General features: G+C 43.4%; 1 protein-coding gene across 1 annotated transcript in view; it reads left to right on the top strand.

The window, feature by feature from the left end:
• Positions 1–15424, top strand: part of GUCY1A2 (guanylate cyclase 1 soluble subunit alpha 2) — a 161821-nt gene that overhangs the window by 100595 nt on the left and 45802 nt on the right. Inside the window, exon 6 of the mRNA XM_081860349.1 lies at positions 10988–11131. Within this exon, the coding sequence (XP_081716475.1) occupies positions 10988–11131 (144 nt within the window). The remainder of the gene's footprint in view (positions 1–10987; positions 11132–15424) is intronic.

Here is a 15424-nt window from a genome sequence, read left to right as displayed (position 1 = left end):
CAACTCTGGGATACTGTATATTGAGTTTCACACCAATTCTGCACATTCAGGCCCTGCCTAGAAAAGCTGGCTAAAAGTTGGGCTCTTTTACAGCTTGCAAATGACATAGCACAGGGGTGGACAATTTCTCTCAGCATTAACTGGAGGGGAGGGAGGACTATTGAGGTGTGGGATTTGCATTGCTTCTTGAATATTTTTATTTGGGAGAGCAGAGCACTCTCAGTTGCAGCAATAAACACTGATCTATAAATGCAAACTTCATTTCCGTGTCTGTGTGTGTGTAGAATTACACATAATATATGGTTTGTATATAATCATCATCATCATCATCATACCCCACCCTTCCCGGCCGGAGCCGGGCTCAGAGTGGCTAACATAATACAATAATACATACATACATTCATGCATGCATACACACACACATACATAAGCTGAAATGCAGCGAGTGAATTTATTTTAGCAGATATTCATGAAACTATAGAACTTGTTGATCAGCTCAGAGTGAACTAGAACAAATGCTTTCTCTCCACTCCCACTGCCCGAACCATTTTAATCAAAGGTTATTGAAGTGGAATAAAAAAAGATGTGCACTTGTCAAGAATTTTGCCACAGTAAGTAGGTTTGGCTAATTCATTGAGTTGATTCTGCTAACATCCCCACAAAGACACCAAAGACTCTCATAAGGGTACTTAAGTGATTGTGTTATAAAAGAGAGGAGCTCCCATTATGTTAAAAAATGGCCTTTCAGAAGCTGTGTTCGGGAGCGATGGGTTCATGGGTTCCTCTTCTTCTCCTCCTTTGGTGATCATTTGTAGCCAAGTGAGATTGTCTTCCATGGGTTGTAAGTCAGCACTAGGCAAGAAGTGTAGATAGCAACAACCATCTTGGAAACAAACTGGGGTTGATGGGTGGGAGGACTCAATACATGCACTTGTGAATAACCAATCAACCACAGGCTGTGTTTGCAACTGAAATAACTGTTAGTGGTGCAGCTCTCATGTTCACTCCGTTAAGAACATAAGAAGAGCCCGCTGGATCAGGCCAATGGCCCATCTAGTCCAGCATCCTGTTCTCACAGCAGCCTGTGGGGAACCCCCAAGTGGGTGTCAGCATCGCCCTTGAGCCAGTGCCACGGACCTGACTCATCCACTTCATCCCCGACTGGGCTAGGCGAGCTGGGTAGCACTTCCAGGGACCACCTTCTGCACAGGAACAGGTCAAAGTGCTGTGGACTCACAGCTTAGAGTTGTGTGTATCTGAAGAAGTGTGCATGCACACGAAAGCTCATACCTAGAACTAACTCAGTTGGTCTTTAAGGTGCTACTGGAAGGAATTTTTTTATTTTGTTTTGACCATGGCAGACCAACACGGCTACCTATCTGTAGCTTAGAGTTGTGAGCACCAAATTCAATTGCACAAGAACACAGTCGTCGCACAGCAGAGTATAGCAGAGCATAAACGACTCGGAGAGCAGCTCTGTAGAATATCTTCTTTATTCTATCTACAACTATAATACACAACTATATACAGAGCTAAATGAGGTCTAAACGAAAATGCTGAACTTCACTGGGTGTCTGCAGCTGCTCTTAGCAGCAACCTTATCTATATAGAGATCACACACAGTCTCTCACTAACACTCAGTCTCTCTCTCTCCTTTTGATGTGAGGCTGGAGCGGAATAAGTAGAGAGCAGAAACCGCCCCCTCCTCTCTGGAGAATCAGCAGAGAACATCAGCAGATTCTTGGATATGGGAGGGGTGAAATCTCCTCAGTGGGGACCCAAGCACAAGAGCTCTTTGCCCATAGAAGCAGAACATAACAGCCTCTATTTAGTAGTTTTGCAAATATCCCATTGCCTTCCAAAACATCTGGTGTGAGCCAGAGTAGAGGTTGAATGGTTTTTACCGTAGGCATGTCAGGAGGGAAATGGAGGTCAGTGGGGGGGGGGAAGGGCAGGTGAAAGAGGTTGTCTTTAATGTGGTTTGCAAGCCCTGTGGTTTGTCATCCTCCCCAGAAGCTACCTACAAGGAGATGTCACATGATGGAACAAATGCCACCCAAGGTGTATGCAGTAGTAAAGGTAAAGGGACCCCTGACCGTTAGGTCCAGACGCGGATGACTCTGGGGTTGTGGTGCTCATCTCGCTTTATTGGCCAAGGGAGCCGGCGTACAGCTTCTGGGTCATGTGGCCAGCATGACTAAGCCGCTTCTGGCGAACCAGAGCAGCGCACGGAAACGCCGTTTACCTTTCCCGCCAGAGCGGTACCTATTTATTTACTTGCACTTTGACGTGCTTTCGAACTGCTAGGTTGGCAGAAGCTGAGATCGAACAATGGGAGCTCACCCTGTTACAGGGATTTGGACTGGCGACCTTCTGATCGGCAAGCCCAAGGCTCTGTGGTTTAGACCACAGCGCCACTAGAGCTCTAAGTGTCAGCAAACCTTCTTCAGCACTGTGAACAGCTCCCTGGTATCAAATCAGCTTCGCCTTTCCCACTTTTCTTTAGCTTTCTAGTCCCTATAGCTGTAACTCTTGCATATGTGTACAGCAATTGTCTGGGTGTGCATTGAGCTTAGAAGAACCCATTTGGCAACTGAATCATCTTCAGTTACAGCCGGGAATTATTCAGCTCAACTCAGCCTAGCCTTCCCTACCTTGGACTGCAGACTCACCTGAAGTCCCTTAAGCTTCCTCACTTTCTTTGCTTCCACCATTCCAGGTCCTCTGACAGGCACAGCTGGTATTAAGGGGCAGCCTGGTTAGGCATCACACCACACACTAGGGAGATTGTTTTGGTTGATCCTAAAAGTGAGATTGCCCTACTATGGATTTTTGCATTTCCTTCCCTAAGGAGCCAGCTATGCTTTTTGGTTACATTACTTTGTAAAGCAGCATATACAATGATGGTGCAATAATTAAAATAATTCAAGATGAACTGGAAAGTTGACAAATGCAAAATGCAGCATTTCTTAAATTTGCAACCTGGAGTCAAACGTCCATGCTGTTCTAGTATCAGCCTCAAATCTTTGTCCTGTAATCGGAAGAAGCTTAGATACTGAATTGCGAAGTGGGCAGTGTGTGTCCATTCTACCCCTCCTCCAGTAAAATGCATTTTCCCCTCATTTACATTGTTGAATTTTATAGCATCGGTGGGATTTAAGCTTGGATTAAGAGAGAGACGCTGCAAGCCTGTTCATTTTGTGGTGGGGTGGGGGTGGAGAGTAGTGTCGAGTCCTCAGCTGCAACAGTTATAATCCAAATTGTCTATTAAGCTTTTACAGGGATCCTGCTGCGAGAAGCCAGGCCGAAATAGCAGCATATTCCCTCTGCAGCTGCTCTTTTCAGTGCACCGGGCTTGTCTGATTTTTTGCTGCGAGAGGCATGCATCAGACAAGCCGTAAGTGTGACCCCCTGTGATTACATTTTGAGGCTTATTTCAAGCCAGTATTTTAAAGCAAAAGAGGAGGGGAGGGGAGCGGAGGAGAGAGTCCAGAGAGCAACAATTGGAAATGCTGCTATTTGACACAAGACATCTCTTCCACAAGTGGAAGGATCATAGCTGAGTGGTGGAGCATTTGCTGTTCATGATGCACAAGGTCCCTGGTTCAGTCACCAACTTTTCCAGGATGGTTGCAAGAGACTCCTGTCTGAAACCCTGGAGAGCGGCTGCCAATCAGTGTGGACAGTATTAAGCTAGATAGCCAGTTGGTATGGCTTGTTATAAGATATTTTCCGATCTGCCACCTCTAATATAACACTAGCTCATGCCTGAGGTTTCTGTTTTTATCTTTCTTTTATGCATCAACATTAAAAACACACACGATATACAGTGGTACCTTGGGTTAAGAACTTAATTCATTCTGGAGGTCCATTCTTAACCTGAAACTGTTCTTAACCAGAAACACCACTTTAGCTAGTGGGGCCTCCCACTGCCGTCGTGCCGCTGTTGCGCGATTTCTGTTCTCATCCTGAAGCAAAGTTCTTAACCCGAGGTACTATTTCTGGGTTAGCGGAGTCTGTAACCTGAAGCGTCTGTAACCTGAAGCGTCTGTAACCCGAGGTACCACTGTATCCTTCATTCTGAAACAAATTCCCTTATTTATTTTCTTGGGCACCAAATAGATATGTGGTCAAAAAGTGATGGTGCTTTAAAATTCATTGGGGTTCAACTACCCAGTTCGCAGTCTCTGCTAAGTTGTGCCGTCAGTGGGACAGAGACTTAGGACTAGGGTTGCCATATGTCCAGGAAAACCTGGACATGTCCTCTTTTGCGGAGCCAACATGCCCACCCAGGCAGATTTTAAAGGAAGTCTGGTTTTTTTGGGGGGAGGGGGTTATTTGGAGGGGCTTGGGGTGGGCTTGGGCTGCTCTGCACACCATAGCTGCTTCCAGTCCGAGCTGGGCAAACAGTCATGTGGGCTTGGCAGCTGTGGTCCCACATGCCCGCACACCTCTTTCCTTGTCTCAGGCTGACAGTGGCTCAGGCTGTCCTCTTTTTTTCCTCTTCAAAATATGGCAACCCTGCTATGGCAACTATGTGAAAGTCTCATGACAACCCCCAGTTCTAAAGCAACATCCTCTGTTCCTGCCTACAAACGTCGACTCCTCATTGTTTTCCTCTAAGACTGTTACCTGAGCATCGGCTTCACTGAACTCAGTGGGACAAAACTTGCAGATCAGGCTGTAAAACCCATCAAGCATTTGCTTGACAAAGGTGGTTCTTCTGCCAGCTGTCACGTATGCTTTGCTTTTTTCTGAGAACAAGCAGGATGATCTTTCAAATGTTATTGTTAGCATTTCACAAAACATTTCCTCTGTTCGTCTGCAGTTTTAAACCCTTCCAGAAAACCCGTCCCTTGTGCATCACAAGGATTTGCACTGGTGATGGTATCGGGGCACTTATAAGCAAACCTGCTTTCAGTAATGTTTGTGCCTGCAGAAGTTTTGCAACGGACACCCTGTTTCATCTCCAGTCAGCGTGTGTCTCGTGGATTCCCGCTGGCATCCTGAAATTTGGTGTACATCAAAAGTTCTAGTGATGTTGTTGTTCTGTCCCACTGCTGTGCAAGAGTTCCCTCTCAAGACAGCAATAATATGTTGGCTATTTGCAGTATGGTAGCGCTGCAGAGAGCTTGCTGGGGAGACCATGCATTAAAAAGAAAGGGACTCAAAAATAACTTAAACAAGGTTTTAATTACAAAAAAAACAAAAACTCCTTATACACTAAATACATTAACAACAAACCAGACCCAACCACCAACCCAACCCCCAGGGTAATGGGAGAGCTAGGTGCTGCTCCTTATATACTACATGCAAATGCTGACACACCTTAATCAATGCAACTCAGCAGCACCTGCTATGTTTCACAGCTGTAAAGCTGGGTCTCGTTATCTTGCTCTGGCCCTTGCTCTGGCCCCTTAAAGACATACACATTAGGTGGAACAATGATGAACCTTTACATTTAAAGAAACCATTCAACATTTCCCCTGCGGTTCATCATTGTGGAACAAAAACAAAGCATACTTTGTATATGTTTTTCATGTGTAACCTTTGGAAGTGCTTTTGTAAAAATGTCCGCAATTTGATTATCACCTGGGACATATTCATTTTTAGTTTTTGTAGAAATTAACACGTCATCTACATACACACATATCTTTGTTACAGAGTTTGCCCTTTCCTTTATAAACACACAATTGTTTGCCTTTCCTTGTGAAAAACCAATATTCAGCAATTCTTTTGCTAAAGTTTGGTGCCAATTCCTTCCACTTTGGTGCAGACCATAAAGGGATTTATTTAATTTGCATACCAAACCTTCAGCAGCATCTATGCCTTCAGGAACACGCATAAAAATTTGTTCTTTTAAATCTGCAAACAAATATGCAGTTTTTATATCTAGGTGATAAACAGAATGTCCACGTTGTGATGCATCTTTTAACAAAAGCTTAACTGTTTCATATTTTACACTTGGCGAATAACACAAATCATAATCTTTGCCTGGAATTTGTTGAAAACCCCTAGCAACTAATCTTGCTTTGTACCTTACAACTTCATTTTTGTCATTCATTTTAACTCTATAAACCCATTTTGAATCAATAAGTCTCATATCTGGGGTTTGTGGTACAAGAGACCAAGTGTTATGCTCTTTTAAAGAAGCTATCTCAGAGTTCATAGCTTTATACCAATTTGCAGCTTGGTGCTTAGGTAAATTCTGAACGTCACTGTAGCTTTTTGGCTCAAAAACCACCTTATTGGCATACACAGTATTAAAATGTTCATCTGCAAATCGTTGTGGTTTCTGCCTCTTTCTATCTGAACGTCTTAGTCCAGAAGGAGAGTCAGACTCCTCAGACTTAATGGGACTAAGTAAATTACTAGTTTCAGGTTGTAAATCATCACTGTCAGATTGAAGAGATGCCTGTAGGCTAAGCTCACGGTCAGAAAACTCAAGAGAATCTAACCTCCCCTTGGGTGCCTGTGACTTTAAATCAAACAAATTATCAGATTCAACAGGCTTTTTGTCTTTTTCCATTAATTCAGAAGCACCATTTCCTGCTGCTGCTGCTGCTTCTTCTTCCTCAGTATTATCTATACCATCAGTATCTTGGAAAACAGCAACTCCATTCCAATTTACAGTTTGTATCATGCTTCTGGTAATATGAAATTTGCCAGTTGCTGGTATGTAAATTCTGTACGCCCCCTGCTGGTAGCCCATCAATTTACCCTGGACACTACGCTCACCCAATTTCTGCTTAGCGGGATAATGCATAATTACATCTGAACCCCAAATGCGTAGGTATTTCAGATTAGGGCGTTTTTTAAACAGCTTCTCATAGGGGGTGACATCTAAACCAGAATGATAACTGCGATTTCTGACATAACAAAACGCATTAAGCGCTTCAGCCCAAAAGTCTTTGGGCAGATTAGCATCGTGCAGATACGTTTTAACCCCTGCCTGCAGGTCACGCTGCACAACTTCAACAAGCCCATTTTGCCAGGGACTTCGGGGGCAAGATAACTCATGAGTAGTCCCCTGCGCTTCCAGGAATTTCTCAAAATCCTCAGAAACAAATTCTCCGCCCCGGTCAGAAAACAGGTTCTTAATTGGTTTGTTAAAGTGCGTTTTTACCCAGTTGCAAAAAACTTTGTACTTCTCAAATGCTTGTGACTTTTCAGCTATTGCATAAGTCCAACAGTATCTACTATACTGGTCTATCAGGGTAAGCCAGTACTTAGAACCTCCTAATGATGGTGGGAGTGGCCCAACTAAATCACAATGTACACGTTCAAATGGCTCAGTTACTTTCCTATCTGAGCACCTACCCTTGCGTGCAACCTTAATCTTATTCTTGCAACAGGATAAACATTGAATAAAGAATTTACATGGCTTTATGTTGAGGCCATTAACAATATTCTTCGTCCTAATTACATCAGCAAAATTCAAGTGTCCCAGAATTCTGTGCGCCTCGTGGAGACACCCGGAATGAGGCCTTGCATTCCTCAACCCCTGGCTTGACTGTGCTGCTCTGCAATTTATAGGCAATTGGGAGTAGGTGCGAAAATATAGTCTATATAAACCATCAGAGTCCCGGGCATACAATAGACGTTTGTTCCCCTCAAAAAACTCACACATTGAATTTAAGAAACGCACACTTATGCCTTGACGAGCAAAACACCTTACTGATAATAAATTGTCCACTGATGGGCAGTATATGCAGTTTGCTATTGTAATGTTTAAAGAGTCAAGTTTAACAGTATCTCTGCCAAGTGACTGCAAGACTTGTGAATTGGCTAAATGTACATTACCAATTTCCTCTTTGAAAGAAATAAACAAGCTTCGATTGTTGCAAACGTGGTGAGAAGCTCCTGAGTCCACAATAAAAGAATTCCACTTGGCACCTTTAATTCTTTTATGATCTGCAGTCCGAGCGTGAAAAGCTCGCGGCTCGTTTCTGTCTTTACGGTGCGATGTTGGCTGCTGAGATGACACCCGTGACTGACGAGCAGAAACAGGCTTGGGAGTACTTTGCTTTCTTTTGGCTCTGCAGTCCTTTGCAAAATGTCCTTGCTTATTGCAGAACCAACAACGCTTTGCAGCTTTAAATGCAGTCGCATCACCACAAGTTTGCATATGGCGTTCCTCATTACTTCTGGAAATAGGAGTGCTTATGGCACAAGCCTCCCTTCTATCCAACTCGCCCATTAATCTTGCCGTTACCCCTTCCACAGTTAATTGTGCTGGTGGGACGGCAGATATCTGGCTAGCTATACCATCAAAGTCCTCATTAAGGGAACAAAGAATGATAAAAACATACTGAATATCAGGTATGTCCATGTCCCTTTGAATTAATTCGCCGCGTATTGCCTCCAGACGTCTCAAGTGTGCTGCCAAATCACCACCAGGCTGCAACTTCGTCTGGTACAGCTGCTTGAAAAATGTCAATGCAGACGCTGACTCTTTTCTAACATGCACTGCTGCAAGACTGTCCCACATTTCTTTGGCAGTTTTCTTATTCCTTATATAGACTACTTGCTGGTCGCTGACTGCCAAATTAATTATCACCCTGGCTTTTGCATCTCCTTTCGACCAAGCATTAGTTACAGGGTCAGGAGGGTCTTCAGTTACATAGGTCCATACTTCCCTAGAGGTCAAAAGCGCCTCCACCCGAAAAGACCATAAACTATAGTTCTCATCTGTTAGCTGTGGGAAGACCAGAGCCTTCTCGGCTTCAGGAACCCGGTCAACCATTCTGGAAATCTTCCAGACCCACAAAAACTACACTAACAGGAGAAGGAGTTTTCAAACCTTTCTCAGAGTCCAAAAATATGCAGTCATCCACTCAGCAGCTGGGCCCATAACCAAAGGTGTTGGCTATTTGCAGTATGGTAGCGCTGCAGAGAGCTTGCTGGGGAGACCATGCATTAAAAAGAAAGGGACTCAAAAATAACTTAAACAAGGTTTTAATTACAAAAAAAACAAAAACTCCTTATACACTAAATACATTAACAACAAACCAGACCCAACCACCAACCCAACCCCCAGGGTAATGGGAGAGCTAGGTGCTGCTCCTTATATACTACATGCAAATGCTGACACACCTTAATCAATGCAACTCGGCAGCACCTGCTATGTTTCACAGCTGTAAAGCTAGGTCTCGTTATCTTGCTCTGGCCCCTTAAAGACATACACATTAGGTGGAACAATGATGAACCTTTACATTTAAAGAAACCATTCAACAATAATATGTTAACAGTGGGAGTGCATTATAGCAAAACTAATAAAGGGGAATGGTGTAAGGATGCTCCACTATATCTACCCACCAATGCAGTGATATTGTGCCAATGATACGTTGCTGAATACACCTGCAGAAAAAGCAGCAATCTGGAGAGCCCTGAGTTAGGCGCTCAATAAATGTAACACTAATATCTCAACAAATGAAACTGATCTGTAGAAAATGTAACTTGAAAAAAGAGACATTGCACATACTTTTGTAAACCAATAAATCTCTAATATAAAATAGATTTTTAAAAATATGAAAAGAAATAGCTAGTCTCCATCTACATGGTTCTTTTCCTCCCTGTTCTCTCTAATCGGCAAGCCCTCAGATGTTAAATGGGGCTGTCAGGTGCGGGTCAGCAATAAATTACACAGAGTAAGTGAAGTGAACTTTTTATTAGAAGAAACAAAATCTGCTCAGGAGTGCTATGCCTAATGAGTGCAGCAACTCTTCTTGGTAGGCCATGCACCTATGAGGCAGTTGAGACTGAAGATCCTTGCTTTGCCACAGCTTCCTCTCCCAGGTCCTTCCCAAGCAATCTGAGACTCTGCCAGGATGACTGTCTTTGCTCCTCCCTCTTCATGCCTCTTCTGGTTCTGCTGGTAGCAGCAGGAGGGGGAGATACTGTCGATTCTTCACCAACCCAACTCATCTTTGTCTCTTGGTTTCCCTCCTCTCCTACTTCCTCTTCTGATTCTGGGCTTCTCTCTGTCACAGAGTCTCCTTGCTCACTAAACCCTGTTGCCTCTTCAGCTTCTGACACCTCCTCCTCCCTCTTCTCTCTTCACCAACTCATCGTCATCTCGCTACCACTTCCCAGGCTTCATCCCTTGCGGGTTCCCCAGTTGGTCCAGCCAGTCCACAACATCAATATGATGTTTGTTCGATCCAGGGTACTCCTCTTTCTTTCTTTCTCTCTCTCTCTCTCTCTCTCTCTCTTTCTTTCTTTCTTTCTTTCTTTCTTGTCTGCAATCCTTCACTATCAAAGATAAGATAATTGGTCCCATTCACCCACCCCAAATATTACTTCAGAGTGATGTCTCCTGCTTCGTGGATCTCCATATGTTTAGAATTGGTATCAATGAGCCAAACAATAGGAAACATTGAAGGCTACCAGAGCATTATTCTTGCCAGATCATTTGCTGTTGCTAGAGATGAACTCACCAGAGTTCAGTGGGGCAGCTGCTCTGGCATTCATGGCAACTGCATTTGTGACCAGAGACCCTGAATTTTACTGCTGTGAGAGAGGTAGAAGAAATTCTATGTTCAGTCTGTAAGTGTCAGATTGCTTTAGTGTAGAAGATGTACAGATTGTATAGGTATTAATCTACAATTCTTATCCTACAAGAGGACAAACTGCAGTGGCACCTTCTCCCCCACCTGCACATTTGCAGTAGGCTCCCTGATCCAGAAAAAAACCCACTTTCTTATGGTTCACTGTTGTTACAACCCACTTGGTGGCATAAGTTGTCCTCAATTCTAATGATTTTGCGCTCACTAATAATGAACAACTGTGCAATGAGGTGTCAGGATTTGATGGTGGCTGTTTGCAAACTTGGGGGTAATTATACTCAGTTGTCTAATAGCTTATCTTATTGATGTTGTGCTGACATGTTTTTAAACAACATTCAGTGATTGCAGAGACTTAATGGTACCAGTTCCTGGCTCATTATCATATTTTTTTTTGCATTTGATTTGTCTGATTGGTGCAGGTGGAAACAATAGGTGATGCGTACTGTGTTGCAGCAGGGCTCCACAGACAGAACCTAAATCACGCAAAGCCCATCGCGCTGATGGCCCTGAAGATGATGGAGCTGTCAGAGGAGGTGCTTACACCGGACGGAAGACCTATTAAGGTAAACTTACTTGCTCTGCATCCTGAGCAATCGAAAGGAAAGCAGCTGTAGCACAGGCACAGTTGAATTGCCCTGGGTGCAACTTATAGCCCTTACAGAGTGTAGGTCAGCAAGGTGTTAGGCAAAGCATGATAGCCGATTGGAACCTCCATCCCCAAGAGTAGTATACCAGTAAATACCACTTGCTGGGGAGCAAAGCCACAGGATGTTGCTTTCATGCCTTGCTTCTGGCGGCATCTGGCTGGCTACTGTGGGAAATGAGATTCAGGATTCAATGGTTCCTGGTTTTAGGAACCTGCAAACTTATCTTTTAATAAATAAGAATAATAATTTATTACCAACCCTTTACCATAAGGTGCCAGGGCAAATTACGACAATTTAAAAATACAATACAGTGGTACCTTGGGTTAAGAACTTAATTTGTTCCAGAGGTCTGTTCTTAACCTGAAACTGTTCTTAACCTGAAGCACCACTTTAGCTAATGGGGCCTCCTGCTGCCGCCGTGCCGCCGGAGCACGATTTCTGTTCTTATCCTGAAGCAAAGTTCTTACCCCGAGGTACTATTTCTAGGTTAGCGGAGTCTGTAACCAGAAGCGTATGAAACCTGAAGCGTATGTAACCCGAGGTACCACTGTATTAAGAGGAGTTAAAACAGATTGCAATCAAGAGAATAGGATGGACCCTACATATTTTCATATAGCTCAGTTGGTAGAGCATGAGACTCTTAATCTCAAGATTGTGGGTTCAAGCCCCACACAGAATCATAGAATTGTTGGAAGGGACCCCAAGGGTGATCTCGACCAGCCCCCTGCAATGCAGGAATGTCAGCTAAAGCATCCATGGCAGTTCACTTTATTACTCTATGAGTGAAAGATCAATTTTCCATCTGCTTTCCATCTGACCAGCTGGTAACAACCCCACATTCCCTCTAATGGCAAACTCAGTGTCCCTGTACTAACAAGAAAGGAGACAAACATGGAGCCAATGGGAAATGAAACTGTATTAGCATTTGCCTGTTGTCCGAACAGCCCAGTGCAGACTGAGCATGCTCAGTGGACATGAGGTGACAGAGAATGCTGTGTCATTTGGGAAGGAAAGGCGTGAAATGGAAAGGATAAGAAAGCCTACTTGAGATACTGAAAACTTACAGTAGACAGCATGGTTGGCCAGAACCCTGAATAGGAGCACTCCTGTTAGGGGGTAAGGATATACACCCCCCTAATGTTTTTATGATAGTGTTGGGCACATGCTTTTCTTTTTCCCCCATTTCTTCCCCCCATCTTTTCTTATTTTTTTGCATTTGGGGTGTGGAGGTTAAGCAAAAGCACTCCCTTAGATGTGAATGCTCTTCAGGGTTTGGAATAAATTTTTCATATACATTTATTTTTTTTAAAAAAAGAAAAGCTTTGCTCCTAGGTCAATGTGGCATTCTTCATAGAGAATGGTCCAATGAGAACAACATTACATTACAATGTGGTGTCATTTCCAGGGGCATTCTTGGTTAAAACATGAGAAATAAAATATGGCACAAAGTTTTTCACTTTGAAATCTCCACTGCTCAGCGGCTGGCTATCATGTCAAGCAAGTGATCCATTTTCCATTCTCTCTACCTGAAGTACAAGCCATAAAGATAGCATGGAAAAGAGATAGTATTTCCTCTTCTTGCTTTGAACCGCGTCAGTCCAAATGTTGAGCTGCGGCGTCCCTTTACATCTACTGAGTAGAGCATGATTTTCTGATAAGCCCAACATGATGTATTGCTGGTTACATTCGTCCCCCAGGCAGATGCTTCATTCCCAGTTACGTTGGAGCATGACAACACAGAGCTTATCTGCAATGAAATTAGCTTATCCGTTTCTTGGGAAAATAAATACACAATGTGCTTTGTTTGCAATATCTTTCACTAAGCCTGGGGGAAAGTTTCTGGATGCTGAACTGTCTTGGAGATACATTTAAAGCCTTTCATTAGGCATCGTATGTGTCATCTGATGTGGTTCAGGTAGAGCCATGGCTGGATCAGCTACAAGGTCAAGTTCCCCTTGAGAGAACTCAATTGTGTAGGTGTAGCTAGTTTTCTTTTCCCGTGGTACTTTGGCATCCCCAGTTGCTAATTGCTGCAATGTTTTCTGCACCTTTCTTGGGTAATGATAGCACCTAATTTAACAGCAAGCACTTGCTAGCAAGACCTTCCATGAGAGATAATAAACTACAGATCATTAAAGTTTGAATTCATTAAGGAGCTTGCAATACAGATTGTAAAATAATTTTCCAGCCCCCCCCCCTTTTAAATTTCCCCAACACTCAGTAGAACAGACATAATTGCATGATCTTGACACTAATGGAGCCATCTTCTCCAGAGATGTAACTCTTCACTGACTCTTGTGGGGATCATGTTGGGAGGCTGAAAAGCTAAGAACCAACCACTGACAATGCAGTGGTGCGCCTGATGTGCTGGATTTCAGAAAAGGAGATACCATATAGATGAAGTGGTTCCTAGTTTTGCCTCCAGTTCTTCTAGAAACATGGTGCTAAGCTGTTGCTGAATAAATGCAAGGAATGCAGACAAGATCTTCTCACATTCTCTGTTCCACTTCCTCTGCTAGAATGATAAATGTCTGGAAATGCCTCAGAGGAGTGCCAATATCTTGCCTTTTCCCTCTGGACTTGAGTTGCACGTGTGTGTGTGTTTACCACTATCTAGGAATGGGGGAGAAATTCACTATTCAGCTTCACCATTTCCTTCATTTTGTGCCGGTATTATATTTTGAGTATAAACAGGACTCCACCCACAAACCACTTTTAATTGTTCTCCCCTCCGAGATGAGGAGGGGAGGAAACAGGAAAACCTGGCCTGGGCATTCCAGGATCTAATCAGAAACCGTTATGGATTCTGTAATCCCAGAACTGTCCCTGACACTTGAAGGGTATGTAATGCGTCTTAGAAAAAAAGTGTGAGATAATGATAAAAACTGTAAATTCAGTTTTCTTCCCTAGCTTTGTACCTTCCTACATCTGGACAAACAGATGAAATAGTGGGCATAATGACCCTGATCCACTCCCAGTGTTGCAGGTGCACAGACATCTCCATCTGCAACTGTGTGGTTCAGTGTCCAGCCGGTTCAGTGGCTCCTGATGAACACTGCAATATGGAAAGGGATGCATGCCCAGATTTGCATCTCCATTGTCTGCACAGACACACACATCCACAATCTCCTTTGTTGGTTATCCAGGGACCTGGTTTTTCATAACTGTAAGCTGAAAATGCCTGCCTCTAACATCTAGTAATGGAGTTGTGTTTGTTGGAATAAAAGTAATTCCAATATTATCACATCGTTGGCTGGTTTTGACTGGGGATTGACTGAAAAACCAAGTTAAGAACTCTGAGATTTGTCCCTGTCTATAAAATTGGTGTTTATTATTTTGGGGAGAAGCCTTCATTAGATTGGCCTTGTGCTAAAATACAAGGTAGCTGTAGTTTCTCGAAAGTATTGATTTTAAGCTTCCCTGTACATCCTCAAACAGCAAATTGGAACACCATTGAGGCTAAGGAAAGCAGTTTTAAATTGATTTCAATAGGAGAGTTCAGGGATGATCATACTGAACTCAGTGGCTTTTAAAGTACTTAACTTTGGCACGGCCATACCCTGTATTTCTCCCCAATTTTATTCCTTGTAGTCTAGCAGAAGTAAATGTTAATAGGCAGAGCTAATAGGAATTCTCTAGAATGTTGACCTTCAGAGTGAAAGAGAGAGATATTGTTGCCTCTGCCACATTTAGCATATTTAATCCATTGGAATTAAAGGTAATTTTTGGATGTACATTTAAAAAAGCACGCTTAAACTATTGCCCAATTAACTCATGCTCTGGTGAAACAAAAAATAGGGAGGGAGGGAGGTGTTTCTTTAATTCTGCATAGCTCTAGTCTTACAATCTTGCTAGATGGATAACTTCAATAACAACATGTTATTGACAGGTGGGAACTATACAAATGGGATCAATGGCTGTGGGGATATTAGGTTGAGGAGGATTAAATTTAGACCTCACCCTAAAGGGACCCCTGACAGTTAAGTCCAGTTGCGAACGACTCTGGGGTTGCGGCGCTAATCTCGCTTTACAGGCCGAGGGAGCAGGTGTTTGTCCGCTCCACAGACAGTTTTTCCTGGTCATGTGACCAGCATGACTAAGCCACTTCTGGCGCAATGGAACACCGACACCAGAGCAGCACACGGAAACGCCATTTACCTTCCCGCTGGAGTGGTACCTATTTATCTACTAGCACTTTGACATGCTTTC

The sequence above is a fragment of the Podarcis erhardii genome, assembly GCF_964252035.2.
Source record: "Podarcis erhardii genome assembly, chromosome: 4".
Classification (NCBI taxonomy): domain Eukaryota; kingdom Metazoa; phylum Chordata; class Lepidosauria; order Squamata; family Lacertidae; genus Podarcis; species Podarcis erhardii.
This window is presented reverse-complemented; position numbering and strand designations above follow the sequence as displayed.